Below are 25896 nucleotides of genomic sequence, written 5' to 3' on the forward strand. Positions count from 1 at the left end.
AGTGATTAGGCCCAACCTAGGGTGCCTCGGCATCGATAAACCCTAAATGATGAAAACTTAACTTGGCTTCTATAGGGTGCCTCGGTGTCGATGAGAACCTAAATGATGTACGCTTAGGCTTTTAGGGTGCCTTGGTGTTGACAAACCCTAAATGATAAAAGCTTAGCTTTTAGGATGCCTCGGTGTCGACAAACCCTAAATGATGAGACCATGATCTTGTTCCTTGACAATAACCAACTTTTTGACCAAACTTTTTTCCTATTTAGAGCGAAACATGGCCCACAACGATGAGGCCGGTGGTTCGAGCGGCAAGCAATTCTAAGAGTTGTCCCAGGAGTTGGAGGAAGAACCTCACCGCTATGAGGACGCCTCGGAAGACACCGATCCTGACTACACAACCCCTAGTGGCGTTGGGGATGACACCACTGATGGTGCCGCTGAGGATGCCACCACCGATGATGGCGGCGCACGCACACATGGCAGCCAACCGAAGAGGCAACGGAAGGACTGGCGCCCGAGCGTGCTCGGCACCGTCAGGGAGGAATTTACTGAAGTGAACTCTGACGGGCATCCGACGGCGCCCAAACAAGTAGTCAAGGGGTACTCGGTTCAGCTCGGGTGCATTCTCTGGAGCACTGTCTCGATCAACACCGAGAACCTAAGGCATAAGGACCGAGGGAATTTGCGCAGCCTCCTCTTCACGAGTTGCACGGACGATACAAGTTCCCCGCTGAGTTTGCAAACACACGCCTCTCAGGGAATAAAGTGAACAGTGCCGCCCTCACGAGGATGAGCACGGCCCTGTCTACTTGGAGATGCACGGTGAAGGCAATGATTGAAAAAGGTGATAGTTATGAGAAGATCAAGGCAAAATATCCTTTGATGAGCGAAGATGACTACAAGGAGTTCAAGATCAAGTGTGAGAGCCCCGCAACCTCCGAATCAAGTCAGTGGGGGAAAGAAATGCGGTAGTTGAACTTAGGGGTCCACCAACTCGGTCTCGGCGGTTACAGAGTGGCGGAGCCTATATGGGACAAGGAGGACGCGGAGCGTGCCGAGCAAGGCCTACCGCCCCGCTTCGAGAAATACAGTGACAAGCAGACTAGGAACTTTCTCAGGGCCCGGTACAAGGAGGACCCGGTAACAAAGGAGCTTACCACGGATCCGAAGACCAAGGAGCTTGAGCTTGTTCTGGTAAGGAATACACCCCCGCGTAATTAGCTCCATATGGTTGCATTCTAATTAATCCCCAATATTTCTAAATGGTTCACGTTCCTTCCGCCGGACAAAGAAAGCAGTAGCATGGGGTCGTCTCAGAGCTCCCCTTTCGACACCCCTTTGAATAGGGCGTTGAACGTGATGAAAAACAAAGATAAGCTTAGTAAGCCGACGTCAGCTGGTCGTGTGGCCGGCAAAGGCTTGTCCACAAAATGGTTGTCATACTATACCGCTGGTGGGCGAAAGGAGAAAAAGACCAGCTCGGAAAGCCAGTCGCGCGAGGTTGAAGCACTCAAGGCACAAGTGGCGCGGATTTCGGAGCTTGTCCAAGAGCAAGTGGAACAAGAACTGGGAACGAAGCTCAACGCCATGGTGCCTACGTTGATTCATGGGCTGACGACGTGGATTGCGGGCGGCCAACAGGGGCCTCCCCCGGTTCCCAGCTTCACGGCCAGCAACTCGCACAACGCGCAGGCGGCGCCATTGGTGTCTCCGGCGGCGCCATTGGTGTCTCCGACGGAGTCGGTATTCGTGTCTCCGGCGCCGGCACGGGCATTGGAGCTTAATGCACCCGGGTGTACGCCGGCCGGCACCTCGCCAGCAAGCGGCCCCTCCGTCAGTTGCACGCCCGCCGTTGGCGGTGCCTCGACATTAGCCGAGCTCGACGGCATCACGGTAACTAAGCCTCTCAGTCGATGACTTCATCTCCTTGCCTTTGACTGGGCATCCCTGACGTCCTACATGTTTTCGCAGGGCGCCGCCGATGTTCCTTGCACTCTCCTGCACTTCGTGGGCGGCGAGTTGGTCGATGTCGCCAAGGGCAGAATCGTTCAACCGGGCAACCCCGTGTTCCACGGTAATCCGATGCCACCCACAGTGTATAGGGTTGAAGTGGTTCGGGTGCTGCCAGGCTGCGACGAGCTGTTACCTCCGATTCGACCCGCTGGGGCCAACGAAGAAGATGAGATGACCCTCAGCGCCTGCGTAAGCTGGCCCCTGCTTTGGCCGAAGAGCCAGATTCGTTTGGGGGCGGGGGACACCACCCCACAGACAAGACCGCCAGTCGTGCCGGCGCCAAGCCATGGCAAGAACGCCGCAACGCTACCGGACCTGCCGGACATCCCTATGGCACAGGATCCGGGCATGCATATGGCACAGGATCCAGACGACGACGACAACAACGACGGTACATTTACCAACGTCGATAAGTACTTTGCCGAACATGGGTACGGTAACGAGTTCTGTGGGCCTCCTTCTCAAGAACCCAACCAAGACGACTGCGATCTAGCTGGTATGACAGAGAAACCCAGTTGCAACAGGCGTCGTCTGGCGTTCAGTTCTCAGGAGACGCCTCCAGCTGCCGCCTTCACCGAGCCTCAGATAGCTGAGGTGCGAAATATTATCAGCCCCAACACGCTCAAGAAGGCGGTTTGTGAGCATAACTCGGTCCCATTACAGCAGGTCAAGAAGAAGGGCCGGAAACAAAAGACTAAAAAGGGCGCCGGTGCGAGCCAGCCGGCACCGAGTACGATCCGTGCTCAGGACGGGCCACCTTCGCCTAAGGATATCTCGAGGAGGGTGCATGTGGCGGGTGCTATGTGGAGTCTGCACGACAGTGTTCTTTCTTTGGAGAAGCGGCGTCTCAGAGAGAATGATGTGGCATACCCAGTTTTCGTGGCCAAGGTGCCAGAGGGCAAGGGCTTTGTGGATGGCGCCATCGAGGGTACGATCGTCCTGCGGTTTGATGACATCTTTGCTATGTTTAACCTTCATCCGCTACACTACACCTTCGTTCGGCTGTTTTCACTGAGTATGGAGATGCGGATCATTAGAGACAAGACCCCGGACATCGTGATAGTCGACCCCTTCTACATGCGTGCCAAGCTCTTGGGCAACGCTGGGGACCACCAAGTCGCGAGTTCACACCTCGAAGGCGTCATTCTGGCAAACCCAGATAAGGATAACTTCCTCGTGGCTTACTTTCTCAAGTAAGTCATCCCTTAACCACCCCGTAACATATGATTTCTTAGATTTCGATCATTCTTTTTTTCTAACATTCCGTGTTCTGTGCAGTGACACACATTGCACACTCATCCTCTTAAGCCCGAAATATTCCATGGCCACGTATTTCGACCCGAACCGTGACTCCAAGATGGACTACATAAATATCAAGAAAGTTCTTGATGATGTTCTCCCCGGCTACGCCAAATCTGGAGGCACCTTCACCAGGCCAGTTCGTAGGTACGGCAGGCACGTGTTCTCCCACAATACTAACTTCTGCTGCGTCAAGCAGCCGCCTGGCGGTCAGAAGGATGCCTACTACGCCCTCCATCACATGCGGGCGATCATACGGGACCATCATCACCTTCTGCTACCAGATAATCTCAAAGATTGGGCCGCGAGCTTGTCGGGAATCCAGGACGCGGACATCAAACAAGAATTCTTTCGCATCCAGTCGAAGTTTGCGGACATCATCCATCAAGATGTCCTTCATACCTCGGGGCAGTTCTACCTCAGATATCAACCGTCCAACAGTGAGATAGACGGAATGCTACAAATGCAGGCTGACAACACCCGCGATTTCATGACCATCACGACAGACGGTGGCTTCATCCACGCTCCGGTCCCATGAGTCGAGTCAAAAGTAGTGATGCTATGTGTAGTTCTGAAACATTGATTGGCTCATGTTGTAATTAAACTTTAATGAATTGTATGTCTCTTTGGTTTGGAATGTCGTTCAACTTAGATGTAATCGATGATATTTATTAGTAGGACCATGAATCGTGCTATTAATGTCTTGCTTTTCTCTTCCGATCCTTTTGTTGCATACTTATATATTGCTTATGTATTGTCTGTTGTTTGGCTTGTGCATAGAGATGCCATCGTATGTCGTGTACAAGGGTAAGGTTCCCGGAGTCTACGACGATTGGAAGGAGTGTCGGAGACAGGTTCACCGTTTTAGCGGTAACAGTTACAAATGGTACACCACTAGGGCGGAGGCGGAATCTAGATACGCCAGCTATCTAGCGGGAGAGAGGAGGGAGCGTTGGAGGAACCGGATGAAGACCAGTTTCATCGTGATGATGCTCATCGTGATGACCGCAGCTCTCTTCTATGTGATGGTAGTTTAGATGATCGATATCGACTTGTAATGTGAAGACAAACTCGATACTCGCGGTCTCGAGACTTGTAATGTTCTATCTTTGTTCGGTCTTTTGAATTCGGAGACTAATATGATGAATTGTATTCGGAGACTAATCTTCTATTGTATTCGATGAATCTGATGTTGCTGTGTGGTGCTGTCTATATTCTGTCCAATAATATATTTTGTAACCTGTGCAAAAATCAGAAAAGTAAAAAAAACTAATATTCATACTAATTGTGCATCACTTCAAAGTGCGCCATTAGTATGCCAAACGATACTAATGGCGCATCACTACACAGTGCACCATAAGTATGCCAAAGGATACTAATGGCGCATCACCCCACAGTGCGCCATTAGTATGCCAAAACACATGGGTAAACATGGCCCTCTGGGAGACATACTAATGGCGCATGTTGGTCTATACTAATGGCGCACCAGTGGTGCGCCATTAGTATATAATACTAGTGGCGTGGTACTAGTGGCGCACCAGTAGTGCGCCATTAGTAGGCAAAACTGGTGCGCCTCTACTAGGCCTTTTTCTAATAGTAATATCCCAAAACAATATGAGTCTAACCTAATAAATAAAGTTTTGCATGACACCACACATATGTTACTACCCAATATAGAGATAGTAACATAGCCTAAGATAGCATGTATGTTACTAGTGTAAGTTACTCTTCACTATGGCTAGTCTCATCTCATCAGTGGCTGCCCGCAATTGCACGCCCCAACCACCAGTGCAGTTCATACGCGAAGCACATTGTCTTTCCTAGGAAGTTAAATCCCCATGTGATGTGAGGGGACCAATCACATTGCCGGCCCATAAACACGCACTCTTTCGGTGATCACTATTGTCATATCAATTCAGCCAAATTCCAGCAAGCCAGTCGCCAGCCCACAAAACACGCTGCTCAAGGGCCACCAAGGTGACATGTTTGCTTCAATCAATAACTCCTAACTGTGAGCCACATCAATGGAGTGATGATGACGACGATGTGGATGGGTTAGTACGTGATGGAGCTGACACGTCTACGCGGACAAAATGTCGAGAGCATCTTCAGTTCGTTGTGGCTCGTCTCTCTATTTTCCTTGATTCAATAAAGAAAGGTGTGGCTGCTCCCGGGCAAAATGTCTGAGAGCATCTTCAGTTAGTCACACCCCTTATCTGCATCATTGACTTCCATTGAGATACATGCAAGATACTGACAGCCCACAGTACATTTGCTGATGCCTCCTCTTAAATCAGGTATTTGTCCTAATCACATGATACCTACACAACACTCCCTCCGTCTCATATAAAAGCGTTTCTGACACTAATGAAACCCTCCGTTCCATATATAAGAGTGCATTTGACATTATACTAATGTCAAAAATGCTCTTATATTAAGAGACGGAGGGAGTAGGTAGTAGGTCTGAGCCACTGTAGTGGACAGCTAGGGCACGTCATGCTATTGTAGCCATGTTCTTTTTTTTCCTTTTTTTTCTCTTTTGTGGATGGTAGCCATGTTCAACACGAGAGAGGCGTTTTGGTGGCCGGGCACCCTGCATGCCGGCATCTGGAGACGTAGAACATAGCGCCGCGATGTGTGCTTACCTCTTTTATCGCGTATATACGCCAGCTCTTAATAACAAATACGATAGCGAGATGGGCTGGGGTGCTACCATTGTACGTGGGCTGGGGCCTCTCTGGGCAGGTTTGAAAAAATCGCCCTTCGGCGGGTTGGGTTGGGTTGGTTGGTGCGACATTAATTATCTGGATCGATGGGCCCATTTGCGCTGCCGGTAGCGGTGGTCAATTTTCTCTGTCACATAGAGCCATTCATCCCCTTCTCGTGGTGGTTGGGCGAGCAGCGAATCGCCATGGATGGGCTCGAGTTCTGGTTCTTCTTCGAGGAAGCCGAATCAGGGTATAAAACTAGCGATTGTGCCAATTTGTTTCTCTTGCTCTTGCTCTTTTGCATCCAGAACTTTGCATGGCCTGGGATTTTGCTGGAATCCGTTTTTTGGTGGATCCGATAGTTGCCGTTGTTGACTTGCAGATTGGGTCCCTAGGGTGGATGTACGGGATATTTTGGGCGGCGAAGCAGCTATATTGTCGAGTCCGTTGTTGCTTCCATCCATGAAGCTCGCGCGCGCTCAGCAGATCCCATAGCCGGCAGTGGCGGCGAACTGCAGGACCGAGAGGAGGACAGGAATGTCGATTCGTACAATGGTACTAGCGAGGTCGTCGGCGACTCAAACGACATGGCTCCTGAGAATATGACCAATGCAACGATGAAAGAGGATGGAGATGCGGAGGGTGTCGTCGTCAACAACTCCAAGGGCTCCTCCTGGACTCGGCGGTAACAATCAAACAATCATGCACAACAATTATTATTCTCGTCTTGCCATTGATTCTATTAGTCTATAATGTTCAGCTAGTGGATGCCCCCTGCTAGGTCGCACTTTTAGTACTGAGACCAATGTTCAGTTAGTGGATGCCCCCTGCTAGGTTACACTTTTAGTACTGAGAATGATTCAGGTGAGTTTTAAGAGTTTGATTTGTCCGTATATGTCTGCACCAGTATACAATACATCTTGCACATTTTTTGGAAAAAAAATGCAGTATTTGATATCGGCAGTGTGCTAGATGAGTTTTTTCCAATACCACTGATTCTGTAGTTTTCAGTCTTGCTGCACTAGCCTTGAAGATTGCATTATATTTTTGGGATTGTTAAGTTAATGTTAAATTGCAGTATTTGACAGTGGCACTGTGCCAGATGAGTTTTTTCCCAATACGACTGATTCTATAGTTTTCTGTCTTGGTGCACTAGCCTTGAAGATCGCATTATATTTTTAGGATTGTTAAGCTAATGTTTAATCTGTGCCGTATAGGGGGCTGTGCAATGATCTGTTGTTTTTTCACACTGCAGTATTAGGGTTGGCAAATCGTCAGAGGAGAGGGATGCCGACCCATGCAGAATGCATGCGCTTGAGGCTTCGATGCGGGCTTATGCAGGCGAGAAGGCTGGTATTGTTGTTAATCCAGCAATCGGGGCCAGTTTTGATTCAGTCGAAAAAGCATAAGAGTTTTGCAATCTACACTCATGGGAGAATTAATGGCTTTAGCGTCAGGTATGCCAAAAGCCGCCTCAACATTCACCGATAAAGTGTATGTAGGAATTTGTGTGTGCTTGTGCAGTGAGTATGATCCGATAATCTAGCATTGATTCTTTCCAGTTAATTTGTGACAAATATGCCAGATTATTATTTCATGCTTTCTTTTGGTGAAAAATTTACAGGGGAATCCATTGAAATCCAACAGTCATTCAGCAAGGTGTGGCTGCACTACATTGATGCGGATTTTTAGGTCTGATGACAAAGCATGGTACATATGCGAACACAAATCAAAGCACAACCATGAGCTTTCAGTTAATTGTATGGAAAATTTGCATTGGTAGTCGCACCGGCACATCGATAGATACACGAGGGTCTTGGTGAAGCAGCTGAGAGAAAACAACATAAGCCTAAGCAAGGTTTATAGTGTTGTTGGAAAAAAAATTGGATCTGTGAAGGAGGTACCATTCACGAAAAGATATTTGAAAAATCTTTGTGAAAAACTTAATAGAGAACAGTCGAAAAAAGATGCCACAAAAACCATAGAGGTATTCAACGCAACGCGGGCTGAAGATCCTGAGTTCAAATGTAGTGTATAGGTTGATGACGATGGCCGAGTAAAAACTCTGATGTGGACAACAGGGTGAAGCATTGAGCAGTTTATGTGCTTTGGTGATGCTGTCACATTTGATACCATGTACAAAACTAATTTGTATGATATGCTGTTTGGTCTTTTTGTTGGTGTCAACAATCACTTCCAAAGCATTATTTTTGGGGGGTTGCTGATGAGCGATGCGAAAATTGACACTTTCAAATGGATATTTACCAAGTTTTTTCAGATGATAGGAGCTCCTCAGCCGCAGACAATCCTTAATGGTAAAAGGGACCGCTGACATCTACTTGTGAATACCTTTTATTGCATTCTTTTCGTGGTTGTTTTATTACATGAAGTGCATTGACCAAAAAATTGTTGGTTTTTCAGACCAGGCTCGTGCTATGGAGATGAGCACATGATGAGCGGCAGGTGTTGTCCCCTGGCCCTGGATCGAACTGAGGAAAAAGAAGAAGCCATGGTGAGTCTGTTTGAGTTGGGTGTGGCTGGGATGGAAAACGAGCTCTCCTGTAAATAGCCAGTGAGACGACGGCAACGGCTGGGTGACCAACTATATATCGACTCCAATGACTCTCCTGGTGAGACGACGGCAATGGCTAGATGCCCAACTATCAACTCAAAACGTCTCTCTGCCATGGCACATGTTTGCGAAGTCAAAGCCCATGTCATTCACATCAGTCTCTGGCACGGTGCGCGCAGGCGTCCGCGCACGCACTGGTGTGCCTGCTATTATACATGGGCTGACACTGTTCAATTTCTAGCAAATACGAGCGCTTTTAATCGACTCTACTACAAATACAGTAGCTACCTACCAGCTGGGCACTGATCACGACGAGCACAGATGGGTGTGATACCGGCCTGCACGGTGCTCGGCCACCAAAGTGCATTTTCGTGTTCAACGCTCTCTTTACGTGCATCTCCAACATCGGCCCTCAAAACAAACACAATATTTATACATGGATTGATCCGCACTGGACATGGATAAGGAAGGTCATCCAACCTTGTCTCCTAAATATCCGTCTTGTTTGCTTTTTTAAGTGCATAACACTCAAAATAACTATATAAAAATAACTCAATTCATTCATAAATAATATGCAAATACCCCTAGTGCAACAATAGTTCAAATATAAATATTACATCCGACATAACTGAATGTCCAACAAGTTTTTTGAATTTATCAATTCCAAATTCAACGATACTCGAGTTAGAATTGGCACATGTCGTCCCATGCTCCGTGTCCCTTGATTTTTATCCAACAATGTATGAATGTAAATGATTTGCCCTTGGTTTTGTGGTACAACACGACAGCGTATCCGGGCTATACAAGGTGATTATTACCAGGTTGCAACATTTAATGAATCAATGGGTGGACCATCATGTAGAGCAACAAGATGCAAAACTTACGACCTCCATGGTTGACGAGCCGGAGGCCACATTCTCTTCACTCGTGCAATCACACCGCAATACTTTATGGCGGACTTGAAGATGGTGTACCGCTGATGGGTTAATGACTTCACATTGTGTTCATGGATCACATGCAAGTCGTAGGGCACGGAGCTCTTTTGCTCATGAAAGGAAGCAGGCACGTTTTGCCAAAAACAAAATCAAGCCCCCTTGCCTCATCCTATAAAGTCCACATATACGATCCTTCGAGCATCGCAAAACAACTCATTTTCCATCACCGAGTACCCTGTCATCGTGTTTAGTCTAGGAAACAACGAGAAGGTTGAAAAAGCTCAATGGCATTTGACCGACCACCTGCGAGGCGTGGTGTCCGCCATAGAAGGCGTCAGCAAGGGGCGGAGGGTACCTGGCTGCGGACGGATCTGGAGTGGACGGTGGCGTAGTCCAAGGCGGGCAGGCACGTGGGTGGGGGTTGTGGACGTCCGACAATGCCTGGGCGCCAGCCTGAGAGGTACAACAAGGACGTCGGCGAGGTGGGTGTGGATGCATAGTAAGGGAGAAAGGGGTGGAGTGAAAGAAAAGTGATTCGGGAGAGGATTTTGGATAGGCCGGTGGTTGTCGGAGTCCTACTTGATGGAGGTCCGGACGCCCACAAACCTCCCCTGGTTTGCTTCCAGTTTACAGGAAAACGGACAAGCGGGCGCGTTAACAAACAAATAGGGGTCCATGTTAGATGGTAAACTACATTGGAACAGAGTACAGTTTGGACGTTTGCATGTTGTTTGAGGGCCCGCGTTGAAAATGCCTTAAATCGAAGGGTTGTCAGATGTAGTTGGGCGCAATACAACTCAGCCGGACAGGGGCGCCCACACCCACTGTTTCCTGTCAAATTATTGTTCGTGTGCAGAAGTGTTCTGCAAATCGCAATGGAGTGGAAGGCCATGGTTAGGATCTCTTGGTTCTGGGACTTGCTGTGAATGGTGTAGATAGAAGCGTGTACGAACATCTGAGAGTAGAAAAGCCAGTTTCATTTAATAAGGTTCATGTATTATGTCTTAGGTTAAATTTGCTCAAGTTTGATCAAGGTTTATTAAGAAAAATAGCATCTACAATTTCATCAACACAACATGGAAATATGATTCATGATGGATCTTGTGATTATTATTTGATACTATATATGTTGATTATTTTTCTTGATGAATTTGATAGTGTGGTAAACTTAGTCAGGGAGTAATTTCTTTGAAAAAATTATGCATGTCATCAAGCAAAAAAACGCACCATAAAATTACTCCAACAGAGTGAGTCTAAGTTGTCCAATAAGAGATGTGAGAGTATATACTCCCTCCATTCTAGTGAATAGGGCACACAAATATTTTGATATTTATACAAGTTATGTGTGGTTTAAAAATGTACCGTTGAAAAAAAATCAAATACGATTGAATTCAACAGTATAAATGGTGTCGCACATAACCCACATTTTATTGCTGAAATTCAATGTCAAACTTGATTCTCGAAACGCGTGTGTTCCTTAGGAGGTACTTCATCTGTAAAGAAATATATGAGCATTTAGATCATTAAAGTAGTGATCTGAACACTCTTATATTTTTTTACGGAGGGAGTAGTATGCTCGCTCTTTCTCTACGCTTTGGTGCTTTTGTAATGAGTGTTGGTTCAGATTGACAACTTCGATCTCTCCTCATTTACATTCCACAATATCATCATATATTCTACGTGGCAAATTAACAACTATTGGAAATGCTCTTCACATATGTTGCTCGCCTTTCTCCATCAGTTCAGATTTTTAGAGTAACTGACTGGAGCATAAATTCAATATAGATCTTGAGGTCAAGACGCAGCCAAGTGCATTATTAAACATAATATTTAGCCTTCATCGATCCCTCATCTAAGGTCGGGAGGAGTCTAGACGTGATGGGGGTGTTGAAATATGATGTTCGTCCTTCTAGGCATGTCAGACTTTTAGAGTAATTGACTAGAGCATGAATTAACTCAATATAATGTTCCTACCGAGTTCTTAGCAATTCACCAAGGACCATGTCAGCAATGCAGATGAGAGGCTAGAAGTTGAGAATATGCGCCGAAGTATATTTTCTTCAAACTCTCCACATAAAAGGAAAAAAAACTACCACGTGGCAGAGGCACCATCATTACTTGGCCCTTTTAGAGCCTCCGTGTCACTGTGAGTTGATAATGGCACATTCCAAACTGACATTAATTTCTACAGTACTTTGTCCCATAAGGGCATGGGCTATGGAGGCAGGAGGAATCTACTGCTCATGCTGATCACGCAGACAAAATATTCATGCGCAGTTACCATCTTTTGCGGTCATGTTCTCTATATTTCGTCTTCTTTATTCCCGTTCTCTCTCTCTCTCTCTCTGGCAAGAGCATGATTAAGTATAGCCAACAACCGGGTAAAAGAGTTGTCACCTCATTATAGTCTACGGAAAAAAGTTCATTTTACTATCCTGAATAAACTTGGTGGTTCACATAACTCCCTGATCATTTTTTCTGCTCTTTTAACCCGATCTATCCAATACAGTTCAGAAATGGTCTTAAGTGGGTTTCCTTAGGTGGTTTGCTGATGTGGACAAGGTCAAAGTGGTATTTGACCAGTGGACCCCTTGTCAAGCAAACCATCACCAGGGCGTTGCTCCCGCCGACGGACCCTCGCCGGGCTCCCCTGCCCAAGCTCGGCCCCGCCGCCACTCAACCTCACCAGCGCGCTGCTGCCGTCGTGCCACCTGCTGGAGCAGGCCTGAATCTTCTCGCCACCTCGCTCCTGATAACAAAGGAGGCAGAGGCGTTGCAGCGGCGACACATGCCAGCGAACGGCGGCCTCCCCGTCGCTGTTGGCCACGCGGGGCTCATCCGGAGTTCCGCAGCGCCACACGCCGCAGTAGGGCTCAGTTGGCAGGGGATGGCTACGAGAGCCAAATCTCAAGCGTGGACGCGACAGAAGGGATGGGAAGCACAGTAGCGCGCCGCACCGGCGATGGTAGGCTCCTCCTACGGCTGCGACCACGCCGGGCTACGCCTGCACCCTGCCACACCACGCACACGAGCGTGCGGTCGGCAAGTAACAGCAGCAGCGCCGCACCTTTCATGGACGGAGGACAACCTTGGGATCGTGAGGTCGATGGCGACGCCACGGCTCGCAAAGCCTTGCTCCGAGGACGGCTGCGGTCTCGCGCTCTTCAGGGGAGCACCATGGTGCTTGGTAAGCAGGGAAGGAGAAGGGGGTTTCGCCTGAGTAAGAGATCAAGGGGGCGGCGGTCGATGCCGGAGTTGGGGAAGAAGACATGGGCAACGGCAATTCACAGCAGCCCAGACAAATTCCTTTAGCACGAATGTATAGCAGAGCAAGGCGAGGCTCTAGGACAAGGCTTCACGGCGAGGAACAGGTGTTGGCCACCCTGACGAAGAACTACAGCGGGCACCAGAGTTCGGCCACGCCGGGAAAGGTCCTCGGGACGCGCGGCTCCAGATGGACGAGACTATCAGCTTCAGGGGAGCACCATGGTGCTCGGGAAGCAAATGAGGGGAAGCGGGGGTCGCCGGAGGAAGAGATCGAGGTTGTAGAGGTCAATACCGGAGGCAGGGAAGAAGACATGTTGACGGCCATTCACGGCGACCCGGACAAGTTCCTTTGCTAGGAGTGTATAGCGAAGCGAGGTGAAGCTCTCGGACAATGTAGCAAGCGGAGGAGGAGGCGTTGGCCGCGCGAGCGATGAACGACAGTGCCGTCGGCGTGAACTGAGCCCCGGCTACACTCTTCACCTAATCAGGGCATGAAGTTGAGGAGGGGGGCCCATCTGCTTGTCAAATACCGCTTTTGACTTTGTCCACATCAGCACTTAATAAGGGCAAAACCACCCGGGGACGCTTTTTGGCCGGTATGAAATTGTTGAGGGGGTTAAGGGAACTAAAATAAAGATCAGGGTGTTATGTGAACCACGAGGTTTGTTCAGGGTAGTAAAATGGATTTTTTTTCTAGTCTACCTAATAGCCAATGTTTATAATGGTTACTAAGAAATATACTTTATTAATATATGATCCATCTTACACTTTTATAATATTTTTTAGAGCTCGTGCTGCGGCTGGCTGTTACTAATCTACAGTTGTCTTTCCTTCTCTCCTTTTCTCTTTTGTCCAACTTAATAGAAATATAACACTTTAATTCTTACAGCCTACTGATAGTACTTTATTAGACTTGCTGCTAAGCAGATGTACTGCCTCTCTCTTCTCCTTCTCCTTTCCTCTCTCTTCTCTGTTTCTCTTCCTTCTATCGATCGACTCGATGGAGCAGCCGCTACAACTGACAATCCGAGCCAATGTCCGAGCCTAGGTGGCATGCGGAGCAGTAGTACAGGGCTATGCGTTGGCCACGACCTCAGAATATTATTCATGAATCATGATTGATCAATACGGAAAAGACAGCACGTAGGTGATGGCATCTATTTAAGGTGGCAACAACGAAGCCCCACACAAGCATGTGAGCGCCGGCCCTATATAAACGGGCATGTGCATACCATACCATACCCCCAGGCCTCAGAAGAGAGAACAAAGAGTGCAATTCCCTCCTGCACCATGCAGCAGCCTGCTGCTACCAACATCGCTCCCCACACCCAACAACACCCACCAGCTTCCTTATCCCATGCTGCATGGGCTAGATCTAGAGCTACATGTTCTCTCCCCGGACACCTCGTGTTGCTCTCTCACTGTTCGTCTCGGCCCCGCCGCCATGTGGAGGCTCTCGCCGTTCCTGCCACTTGCTCCCAAGGAATCTCCAACGGCAACATCGGCCAAGATGTACAACTAAGGTTCTTATAAATTAATTAAGCTAGTTTTACATTCATTGGAGAACATTTTGTCGAATGTAATAGCTCCGTAAATTTGTGGTTTGTTGTGCGACTCGATTATTAGGACAGACAAGTTCTTCGAACTGGAGATGACCGTCCATGACAGCGAGCTTGACCAGTATGGAGTCGTTCACAATGCCATGTATGTCGTTTACATCCACAAAGGTTAGCACCAAAATGATACTACTATCCACCACAGAGCTCGGGTTATTTACCTTTTACTCCCTCCGTTCGGAATTACTTGTCTCGGAAATGGACGTATCTAAAGCTAAAATACGTCTAGATACATCCATTTCTGCGACAAGTAATTCCGATCGAAGGGAGTAGTATATATGGACATGTACTATCTACCACAGTCTCTGTATTAATTGATGCACACGACTATATCTTAATTTCTACTTAAAATTACATGAAGCTCGAGAGGAGATGGCTGCGAGCATTGGCTTCAGCATGACCTCCATAGCACGCACCGGCAACGCGATGGCGGTCTTGGAATTGAACCTCAAGTACTTCAAGCCTCTACTAGTATGTCACATCCGAAATCTTTAAGGCCGGGAACCTCAAGGTTTTTATTTTCAAACCCGGAAACCTCAAACTTCATATTAACCATATTCTCTCTTGGTATACTGATTGATGCCCAGCGAGGTGCCAAGTTCGTTGTCAAGGTGAGGCTCGTCCAGATAAAGGGCACACGGATACTCGTCGATCACATCATCGAGACGCTGCCAAACCGTGAGGTACGCGCACAAACGATCACCACCCCTTGTACAGATCAATCATCCCACACGCACGCGCCCGTTGATCTCCTCTAATGCATGGCATGGCATGGCAGCTTGTTTTGGAAGCGACGGCGACCGTCGTCTGCCTCAACAAGGACTACCGTCCCACCCGCGTCTTCCCGGAGATGTCGTTCAAGCTGCAGCGCTTCTTCTCGTCCCAGGACGACGAGGGTGGAGACCAGCTTACAAGTTATAAAGTGTTGTCGTAAACTTCCTGTGCATGGTGTTGTAGACACAAGATGTTCATCCTTGAACCTGTTAAGAATTTGTGAACGATGCTTTATAGCCTGTATAAATTACTCTATCTGATATTGCTAAGACGATGGTTTCAGACTACCTGATGTACTACTTTATAATGTCTTTGTGAATAATTAATAAAATGGTTGCATGCATCGCCCAGATGCAGAGACCGGGGGTAATCCTCCTTTTCTAAAAAAAAATAAAAAATATTATACCATAATATTCTTAATAAAAGTTTCGACAACATCTGGGCATGAACAGTAAATTTAAAAATACAAAATTCGAACAAATCTGAAATTTTTAGGCATTCAAGATGCTCATGTGCGCAAGGTTGGATGTCTAAAATTTTCATATATTTTTGCATTTGTATTTTTTTAATGTACTGTTCACTTGGTTTTTGAATTATCGCGAGTAATTCAGCTAAGCTTCAGTGCTAGTATTGTGTGCTTGTGTTTGAGAGTAAACCTGAGCATATTTCAGGTCGGGCCGAGTTTCATGTCAACCTTATAAAAGCCCGACCTTAAAATTATCAGCGCAAGCCTTGCTAGAAGCCCAAACTATCCTCTTTTCTAAAGCCTGGCCCCTGGCCCGAAGTTAAGTCGAAAGCCGGATCAGAACAACGATTTTCAATACTTACACGTGCAAGTTCTGTCCAAAGCCCAAAAAACCCAGCCCAAAATCCTGAAAAGAGAAGCTCAGCCCGACCTACCTTACAGGCTACAAAACGAGGCCCGAGCCCGGCCAGAATGCCAAGCCAAACCCAGCCCGACCCATCCATGCACAGGTCTATTTGAGAGTGTGTGAAGCACATCTCAGTAAGAGGGGGCAGTTGAGTGACTCAACATCGAATGCCTGCTGAATGGTTTCTAGTGCCAGTCTTGTCATGATAGATACTACAATGCTTTATACCCAGCGTACAACGGTTTGCTTTATATATAAAGCGGGGCGAAAGCCTTTTTGGTCATCCAGTGTACAACCAAAAACAAATACTACTACTTATGTGCATCGCAATATAAACACGGTTGTTAACGACGAAAGCAAGCTGCTTTTCACTGGAGAAATACATCAAAGCGTACAGAACTGAAACCAATCGCATGAAACCTCATTTATAAAGTCACTGGGTTTAGCATAAAAACTGCCAAGCTAGTACAAATGATGCGCGGGCGAATAGCTAGTCGAGAAAAGATTCTACCATAGCATTGTAAGCAAACACATATGCTCAAAGTCGTATCCCAGGCAGGGGTGCAATGGGCCTAAGGCCCTTACTGATCAGTTTGATGAGCTGCAGTTACCTTGCCAATACTATGAATGAGCTCCCATTTAGCCTTGCTGATGTTGCTCAGCAAAGAAAAATAGCCCTGCTGTCTGCTGATCAGCGCGGTCTTCAGGAAATCTTCAGGATGTACTCTGTTCAGCTTCAGAAACTCTTCAGGAAATCGCACAGGATTTCAGGTAGCAATAAATAGATAGCAAAAGAAATATTAAGACGAGAACTGGCAGATGGCACTGTCTTCTCTTCGGGCACCAAGCAGATGAATGCCTCTGAAGGCATTAAGCATAGGTTACTGTGTATTCTTTTTTGTTGAGGCAAGCATATCTCTTTTCCAAAAGGCAAAAGCTGGTTTATGTTTTATCACTGGAAAACTGCAGCAAGCAAACAAATGAAATCGACAATCTCTCCCTTTTAAATATCTGTGTTCGATGTGTGTGACCGGTACTCCTCGACCAGCTTGCGAAACAGAGATCCTTCAGTTTCCATAAGCTTTGTAGGTTTGTCAAACTCCACTACTTTCCCTGAAAGTGGTCATATAGAACTCATTAGTATGGGAAGATCCACAGCACATTTGGCATTCTACAAAAACATTGTATTTCTTATAAGTTGTATGCAAGAGAAACATACCGTCGCTCATTGCAAGTACCATATCACAGTCCATGACTGTTGGTATACGGTGGGCCACTGTAATAACGGTGCAATGTTTGAATTCTGTCCGGATAGTTTTCTGAAGGAGAGCGTCTGTTGCATTGTCTATAGAGGCTGTGGCTTCATCAAGAACTAAGATACGGCACCTTCTCAGAAGCGCACGTCCCAAACAGAAGAGCTGCCTTTGGCCCATGCTCCAGTTTGACCCGTCTTCCACAACTATTATGACCAAATCTTGATCAGTACTATGAATGAGATAGTTCCAAACATCATGCTAGAAAAAGGATATAGCTAATACGCCTAGGACTATTAAAAGTTTGACATATTTACTGCACATGTATTCTCACACCTATTTTGAATTTCTGAGATGATTAGAGCAGAGTTTTTTGTTTACCCAATTTTTTAAATTTTAGAAAAATGAACTCCAGAAACCAAAGTATATATGAAGGGATGTTTCCTACCATGTGAATCCAATCCTTGTTCCTTATCCTGGACAGCTTCAAGAAGTTGACATTTATCAAGAACCTGCAGCATAGTAAATGGAGTAACCACTTTAGCGACCCGCAAAAAAATCTTTTGAATGTACATATACAATAATAAAATAAGAGATGGGGCTCGGTTGGTGGGAGACGCGGCTGTACACTCCTACCAAGATCATTCTTACCTCCCATATTTGTTGATCAGAGAATTGCCCAAGAGGATCAAGATTGTATCTTATTGTACCCTGGAAAAGTGTTGGGTCTTGTGGAATGATACCCAAACGAGAACGCAGGTCATGTAAGCCTATCGTACTGATATCCACAGAATCTATAATTATTTTTCCTTCAGCAGGTTCAACAAGGCGAAACAATGCGCCAATCAACGTTGTCTTGCCACTCCCTGTTCGACCAACTATACCAATCTTATCTCCACCTTCAAACTTGCAAGTAATTCCATGTAGTACAAGGGGGGCATCTTTCCTATACCTGATCTGTTGAATGAAAATCAATCGCATAAATTTGTTAGAAGTGTTCACAGGATTTCACCTTGTCTGGTGTACATGTAAGTATTTATATTTCATTACTTTCAAATCCCTAAGCTCCACATTGCCATTTTGGGGCCAATCTGGTAACGGACGATTTTCTTCAACAACTTCTGCTGCTTCACTTGGTATGTCCATGTACTGGCTCACCCGTTCCACCGAGATTATTTGATTCGCAATGTTGCATTGGGTTTGAATAGAGGAAACAAATGACGTATTTAAAGAAAGACCATATGACAATGCCATTCCCACAAAACCTGTGCAGATATGAAAGCAAGGAAATATTTAACTCTGCTATCTGTAATGTTAATATTCAGATATGAGTTGACAACGGCACATAAGCATTAAGACTAGAACTAAATGTTCATAAGAGATACAAACATATCCATAAAATCATCAGAACATGGCAAGTATGATATTTAGAACGTGGTAGCCTGAGAAATGTACGGTGTTTTATATTCCCCATACTCTGCCTGGCAGAACACGGCAAGTATAACTTACTTGCAATATTAAATAAAAACAAAATATTCTAGAAAGCATTCTGTCAAACTTTTATAATTTAGAGTGCTATTATATTTAAAAAAATTGGATTGGCAAGGTCAAAATACTATCATTAGATTTTCATCAATATTATTTTCATAATGTAACTCTCTTCTTGTTTTCTACAAACATATACGATTATACATACAGCAGTAAGTAACGGCTTAATAAGTTTGTTCGAGACCCATGTCATGTCTAAAACGTCATCTATTTACGAGTGGAGGGGGTATCAAGTATGTTGTCATAACAAAAGCTTGTCCAAACTCGGCTAGAAGGCAATGAAAAGGTAGCAACATTTACATGGCAGTGCATCTAACATTTGTTGCTAATCAGTTGCAACCATCGATGGCCATAGAACGAACTAGCTACTTAATTTTGTCCAGTATTTAAAGCAACGTGGTGTTTATATAACCCGCAAAAAAACGTGGTGTTTATATAATTGCTTACCAGGGCTGAAAGTCCCTTGAGGAAGAAGAGCCATTACAAAGGCAGAAGAAGAAAGAACTGCGGCGCTCATTATTTCCAGGCGTTGAATTAACCATTCAGTTGCTGCAAAATTATAGAAATATGGACTGGCATTCTTGTCAACAAGATCCAAGTTTTTTGCAAAGAAACGATCTTCTTCCTCAAAGGCCCTTATTGTTATAGCCCCTGAAATTGATTCACCTAAGTGATTTGCTAGAGCAGACTTGGTTGTACCATTGATCCGCATCAATTCCTTGGCCGAGGCTAGATAGTACCTCTGCATCACCAACATAACACGTTTCAGTTAATGAGAACTTTGAATACGAAAAACAACAATAGCAGGCAAAAAATAATCACAGAAATTATGCTTAGAAATAAAGAGACAAAGTTATACCCCATACCTGCAACCTAATTGCCAAAACTATCATTGGCACAGCTACAAATAGAACTTGCCATGTAACAACAGCCAATACCCCTAGATTTGTATATGCATTTAAACTGGTACCAAGGCTAAGCACGAAGGCAAATGGAATATCAAGGTCAACGATACTCAAATCTGAAGAGACCTGCATTAGATGAAAGGAGAACAAGTTAATCCATCATAAGAAAACCTCTGGGTGTAAAATGTAACTGAATTTATGTTTAGTTGTCATTTGATTATGAACTCTTACCCGGCTAAGAATCCTTCCTAGAGGAGTAGAATCAAAAAAGGACATTGGTGCTCGGAACAATGAATTGAGCAATTGGGAAAATAAGGATCTTGATGCATGCATCCCGAGAACCACGACTAGCAAAGATCTTGATAGCAAGAAGAACATTGTGCAAACTACGATAATAATGTACACGGAAATTAATTTCAGCGCACTAACATGAGGATTTTGGACATTAGCAGCCATCCACCAATTCTGTAATATTTGCCCAGCTACAAAAAATGTGTGGGAAATCATAGACAAAGAGAAATACAGGAGGCCTTTTTTCTGGCACAGGTAAAGCATATAAGGCTTAACTCCTGCATCCCCTGTTTCTCTTTCCTCTTTCTTGATCAGTTGATCTTCCGGTGATGGCTTCACAGACTCTGTATAGACATATCTGCTTCCATGAATACCAACTGTCTCCTTGATTGATACTTCCTTAGCTCTTTGAGAGTGTGTGTTGTTATTAAGATCCGAGACACCCATCGTATCTTTATGGGCATTTACAAGGTCTTTAAATTCTTCACAATCTGCCAATAGATCCTGATAAGGTGCAGACCGAATAACCTCTCCATCTGACATTAACTGCCAAAAATCACCACTAGTTTTAGATGACATCAACAAACAAACAAAATGCCAGTTACATATAAATATAAATAAATTATAGAGGAACAACATCAAATGGTGAATTTTTCGAAGTGGAGGGAGGTACCAAAATGGAGTCAAATGCAGGTAGAAAATCAACTTGGTGGGTCACCAAAAGAACAGTCTTGTCTGATAGAGCAGTCATGACATATTCCTGTAACAAAGAGCTTTGTAAAACCGTTCACAACCAAATAGTAATATAATCTGCATCTGCTAAATATGATCCTTACATTAAAGAGACTTGTGGCTGTATGGGCATCAACAGCACTGAAAGGGTCATCAAGAAGATAGATGTCTGCATTTTGGTATAGTGCACGAGCAAGCTGGACGCGCTGCTTCTGACCACCACTAAGATTTACTCCTCTCTCCCCAATTTGAGTACGATCTCCATATGGCAACATTTCAAGGTCCTTGACCAACGAGCACCTCGCGAGTGTGTTGTGGTATCTTTCTCTGTCCATCAACGATCCAAAGAGAATATTGTCTTGCACGGTTCCTGTTTGGATCCATGCATTCTGAGAAATATATGCTATTTTCCCGCATATCTGGATCTGAAATGTTTTGTGCAAACATCAAGAATTTGATATTAAGATGTTATGAAAAAAAAATGAATTGGTGTACTTCATGTTGGCAAATATTGTCAAGCATAATTTATATAAAAACTTCGCAAATCGAACATAACAACTTTGAACATGCTGCTGCTGTCAACAGGCTATGTTTCTTATAAGCATGTCTGAATGTCTAAACTCTGAATATGGCAGATATTTCATGAAAAAATGGTGTTGCTAAAAAAAACATACCGTGCCTTCAGTTTTGGGGACCTCTCCAAGTACAGCAGCCAAAAGCGTCGACTTTCCTGATCCTACCTCTCCACAAATTGCAATCTTTTCTCCAGCTTTGACCAACAGATTCATATTCTTTAGAGTTGGTTTTGATGTATTCTCATCCCATGAGAAGCTACACGAATTCATCGCTATAGGGTAATCAAGGCCAGCATAGTATTTCTTCCGAACTTGCCCATTTAGCTCAGGTGCATCAAGGAAGTTTGATACCCGAGTGAAAGCAACCTTAGCCTGTATCACAACTGCAATAACATCCGGTATCGTCCTAATTGGGTCTTGCACGAGACGCAGAGTTGCCACAAAGGTGAATACATTGCTAGCATCAAGGGGGATTTTCAAAAGATAGCATGTTACAAAGGTCGCGGCCGAAACCAAAGTAGGAGAAGACCAGAACAGGAAACCATTGTATGTCCTCCTAAGCTGGAATGCTTGCAACCACTTGTACTCAACCTCCCTTAACCCCTCGATGACCTTCTTGAAGTGGGCTTCCCATGCATAAAGTTTAAGACCTTCATATGAACTAATGACTCGGACATGGCCTTCAATCTCACATCTTGTGCTTCCATAAGTTTACTCTGAAATTTGTGCTGCAATCTAGCCAATGGAAGGTTGCAGAGTACGGTGAGAATGATGACAATCAACGATGAAATCATTGCAGCACCAACCGCATTGTATAGAATTGCCAGCGCAATGCAAAGCTGAACGCTTGTTGTCCATGTTTGATGAAACCAGTATGGGAATTCCCCAATCCGGTAGGCATCGACGGTCACATAGTTCATAATTTCTCCAGAAGAGTGAATCACCTTCGCTGCATTTGATAGCTTCTGCTGTTTCTTATAAATAGCTGCTGACAGGAGTGACCTCACCTGCAATCCTAATCTCCGAGTGCGGAAATACCACTGTCTCTGTGACAGTGATTCGGCGCATTTGCATACAAACATTAAAGCAGCGAGCACATAGCCTTCGTACTTAGAGGTCCCTTTCCCAAGTGACACATTGATGAATGCCTTGAGAATTACTGGGCCTGTAGATAAGGTGAGAACCTTGAGCAAAGCAAAGAAACCCGAGACCAAGATGGCACGCCTGTGACAAGAAACAATAGTCCAGAAGAATGACGGTGTGGCGTGCGACGGCGACTGCTTCTTGTCATTGAGCTTCTCCATGAACATCAAGTACTGGTTCTTTGCTCGATCTGTGGCACCTAATAGTGGCATATCTTTGTCCTCAAGGGGCTTCTCATAGCCCATCTTCATCAGAGGATTCAACCACGAAAACGACATCTCGCTGAAAAAACCAGCGGTGGCAAAGGGAGTGATCTGATGAGTCTCAGAATCAGCTACCTCACCGCCTGTCTCCGTGTTGAGGGGTTTGTACAAACCATTTCCAGCTCCTCCATGACCCTCTTCGTCACGGCTGTGCCGAATGCCATAAAGGAGCAGGACAACCGCACCTGGTAAGCACAGAACATCCAAGCAGCCCTTGACGGTGATCAGCTTCCCTGCAACAATAGCCACAACCGAGGAAGAGCAGACGAACGCCGCGTAGACGGTCAGCAAGGCCGGCCAAATCCTCACGAATGCCACCCCAAGAAACCGAGGCCTGACGCCGAAAGCAAAGCCGGCAAGGGTCAGATTCAGTCCCTGAGATAATGTGACAATGGAGCTACTCCACAGCCCCAGCCCGAGGTAAGTCAAACCCAAGATGCCACTGAAGACGAGAGCAGCCAAGTGCAGCGGCGAGCTGAACGTGACGAGCTGCCGCGCGGACGCTCTGCTCTGAGGAATTTTGACAAGCAGCTGGAGCACGAGCGCGAGCACGAGCAGCGCCGCGACGCCGGCCGCCGCCAGATGGTTGGTGCAGGTGGAGGAGTCGAACATCTGCTTCAGAACGCATGAGGCCACGTCTTGGCCGGAGCATATCGGGCTCCCGCACAAGCTCGTCGCCCAGGAAGAACCTGCTACAGAGCATGGCGTTCCAAGATTTCAGTTGGCTGCCGATGGAGAGGTGCATGAGGAGGACTGGAGGAGGTTGAGGAGGGGATTTATTACTTGTGAGGGAACCCATCCCCATCTGGTGGTGGTTCGAGGTGGATCAGCAGCTCCCGTTTCTTCTGCCCTGCGCCGGCCATGAAGAGGAGGAAAGCGAGTTAGGACTTAGGACAAGAGAAGAGACGCTCTGCTCCAAGAAGGAGCAGACAGAGAACATATATGGACGAAAATCAGTCTTCGTACTGGAGCAACTTCGCATGAGAATCCGAGGATGGGAGACTGCTAGCAACAAATCCAAACCCCCACACAAACGGACACACACACACAGAGACACCTAGGAAAAGACAGGGTGTTTATCTGGGCCGAGACCCTTTATGCGTGGAGCAAGCAAGCAAGCAATGGTGCAGAGTGTTGACCTCTGGGCCGCCGGCGAGTGCTCCGGTGGCGCCGCCCTCCTCGGCGTCTCGGTCTGCCGGGAGCTTGACGAACGAAGGGCTGCCGCTAGTGGAGCAGACAGCTGCAGCAGGTCTGGCTCGGCGCATCAAAGCTCTTTTATTGCGTCGTGCTACTGCTGCTACGGGCGGGGGACGGCGCGTCACTCACTGCGCCGGCGGAGGCGGAGGAGGAGGATCGCCCGTACATACGGTACAAAGTAAATAACTGCGGGCTCGGTGGCCACGTGTTGCGGCGTTCCGGGGTTGGGCTCGGTGGCCACGTGTTGCGACTACGTAGTACGGATTAATAACTATGGCCGGGTTTTTTTTTCTGTCAAGTATCCCGGCCGCTGGCAAGTGTGCCAGTAAGAACTATGATTGTTTTTTATAGGCTGCCATGTATGCTGGTTGCTGGCCCTTTCGAAAGTATACATTTGTTGCATGATGATAATTTGGTGGGGCGATCGAAAGGGGTCAGGCGGTTGGGTGCACTAGCCGGACTTGAGAGGAAGCGAGCGGACAGCGTACCTCCAGCCGACCCAAACGGATAAAAAACGGACCAAATATGTGTTTGTTTAGGTCGATGCGTTGGGCTTGGCCTTAGATAAAGGGGATCATGATTTGCTTGGCCACATGATAGATGAGATGTTTGTTGCTGTAGGGGTCCTGCTTCACGGGAGATAACCTGAGCTTTCGGACACTTGGCAGTGTTTTCTTCAAAGAATTTATGTTTTTTTTTGTTGCGCTTGAACTTGTTGTATGGGCATGATGGTTGCTTTATTTATAAAGCAGGGTTAAAAACTGATATCGCAGTGCGGATACTCTATGGCATTCATGGTCGTGCATCAAATGTCTACGGATTGGTTCGTGCATTTGAATTTATCACAAACTCAAAGGCAAAGCTGCCCAACGTGAATCTAGGAAGGTTTGCGGACGTCCAGGCAGTGTTCATATAGGCGTCACACAGCTGGACCGCGCAAAAACCCTACTTAAAGCCCCACTTTTCTCACTTTGTCCATCTACCTTTACTCTTTATCGGCATAGTCCGATACCGACGTTGCGATGTACAACCCACTCTGCCGCCCAGGCCTTGTCGGACCCCTGCCTCCCTACTCAAACGCTAGCCCCGGCTTGCATATACCTCCCTTCCACTCCGTCGGCCGCGCCATCAGCCTTCAGGCACCTCTATATTATTATCTTTATAGTGTGTAGTAATATATGTGGTATCATGCAAGTCTTTATTTATTTAAATATAGGTTTATTTTCTTTTGGGATACATTATGTTACGCTAAAATATTAATTACCATAAACATCTCTCTTATTATTATTACTTGTCATATCAGCAAGTTTGCTTTGAGATGCGTTATATTGCTAGGTAAGTTACCCCCACTACAACCTACCTTATTAATGAGGGGCGTGCACGTTTGGTTTCTGGGTGTATCTACACTTTATGTGAAAAATATTAATTAAATAGAAAGTCAAAAAAATCTAAAAAAATGAAATAAACTTGACCCTCTATTGTGCTTGTGAAAAAAATTCCAAAAAAAAAACTTGACTTCTTTTCAAAACTACAAATTTTTGGCCAAACTAGTGTGAACAGTGACCTATAATATAAATTTTGTATTTTTTTGCCCCGGAGTCAACGCTGGTTTTAATTTGAAAAAAATTACATACTAGTGCAAAAGAAAGTCAAGTTTACTCTAAAAAAAACTTCCAACTTTTTTGCTCTTTTTGTAATTATTGAAGCTTTTTTCCATATAGGGCGTAGATACAACCAGGAACCAAAGCATATTTTCATATAGCTGATCCCATATAGAAAAAATTACACACATAGTCTCGTTGATTATTATTATTTTTCTCACACATGCGTTCGTGCCTCCTGTTTATTCTTTTCTTTTTTACTGAAGCGTGGATGCGAGGACTCGCCGGTATAGAATTCCTTGGACGTCGACGGTGAGATGGTTAGACTAGAA

At 45.9% G+C, this 25896-nt stretch overlaps 1 protein-coding gene and 1 pseudogene across 1 annotated transcript; one reads left to right on the plus strand and one right to left on the minus strand.

Moving 5' to 3' along the window:
• The first annotated feature begins 14032 nt into the window (after positions 1-14032).
• LOC123152455 (acyl-acyl carrier protein thioesterase TE3, chloroplastic-like) lies at positions 14033-15543 on the plus strand. Its single transcript, XM_044571992.1, has 5 exons — positions 14033-14317; positions 14421-14521; positions 14772-14881; positions 14998-15093; positions 15189-15543. Exons 1-5 carry the CDS (start codon positions 14085-14087, stop codon positions 15342-15344), a joined length of 696 nt encoding a protein of 231 aa, XP_044427927.1. The 5' UTR covers positions 14033-14084; the 3' UTR covers positions 15345-15543.
• Positions 15544-16452: 909 nt separating this feature from the next.
• On the minus strand, positions 16453-24163 carry LOC123148481 (ABC transporter C family member 10-like; annotated as a pseudogene).
• Positions 24164-25896: the final 1733 nt, after the last annotated feature.

The sequence above is a fragment of the Triticum aestivum genome, chromosome 7A (assembly GCF_018294505.1).
Source record: "Triticum aestivum cultivar Chinese Spring chromosome 7A, IWGSC CS RefSeq v2.1, whole genome shotgun sequence".
NCBI lineage: Eukaryota > Viridiplantae > Streptophyta > Magnoliopsida > Poales > Poaceae > Triticum > Triticum aestivum.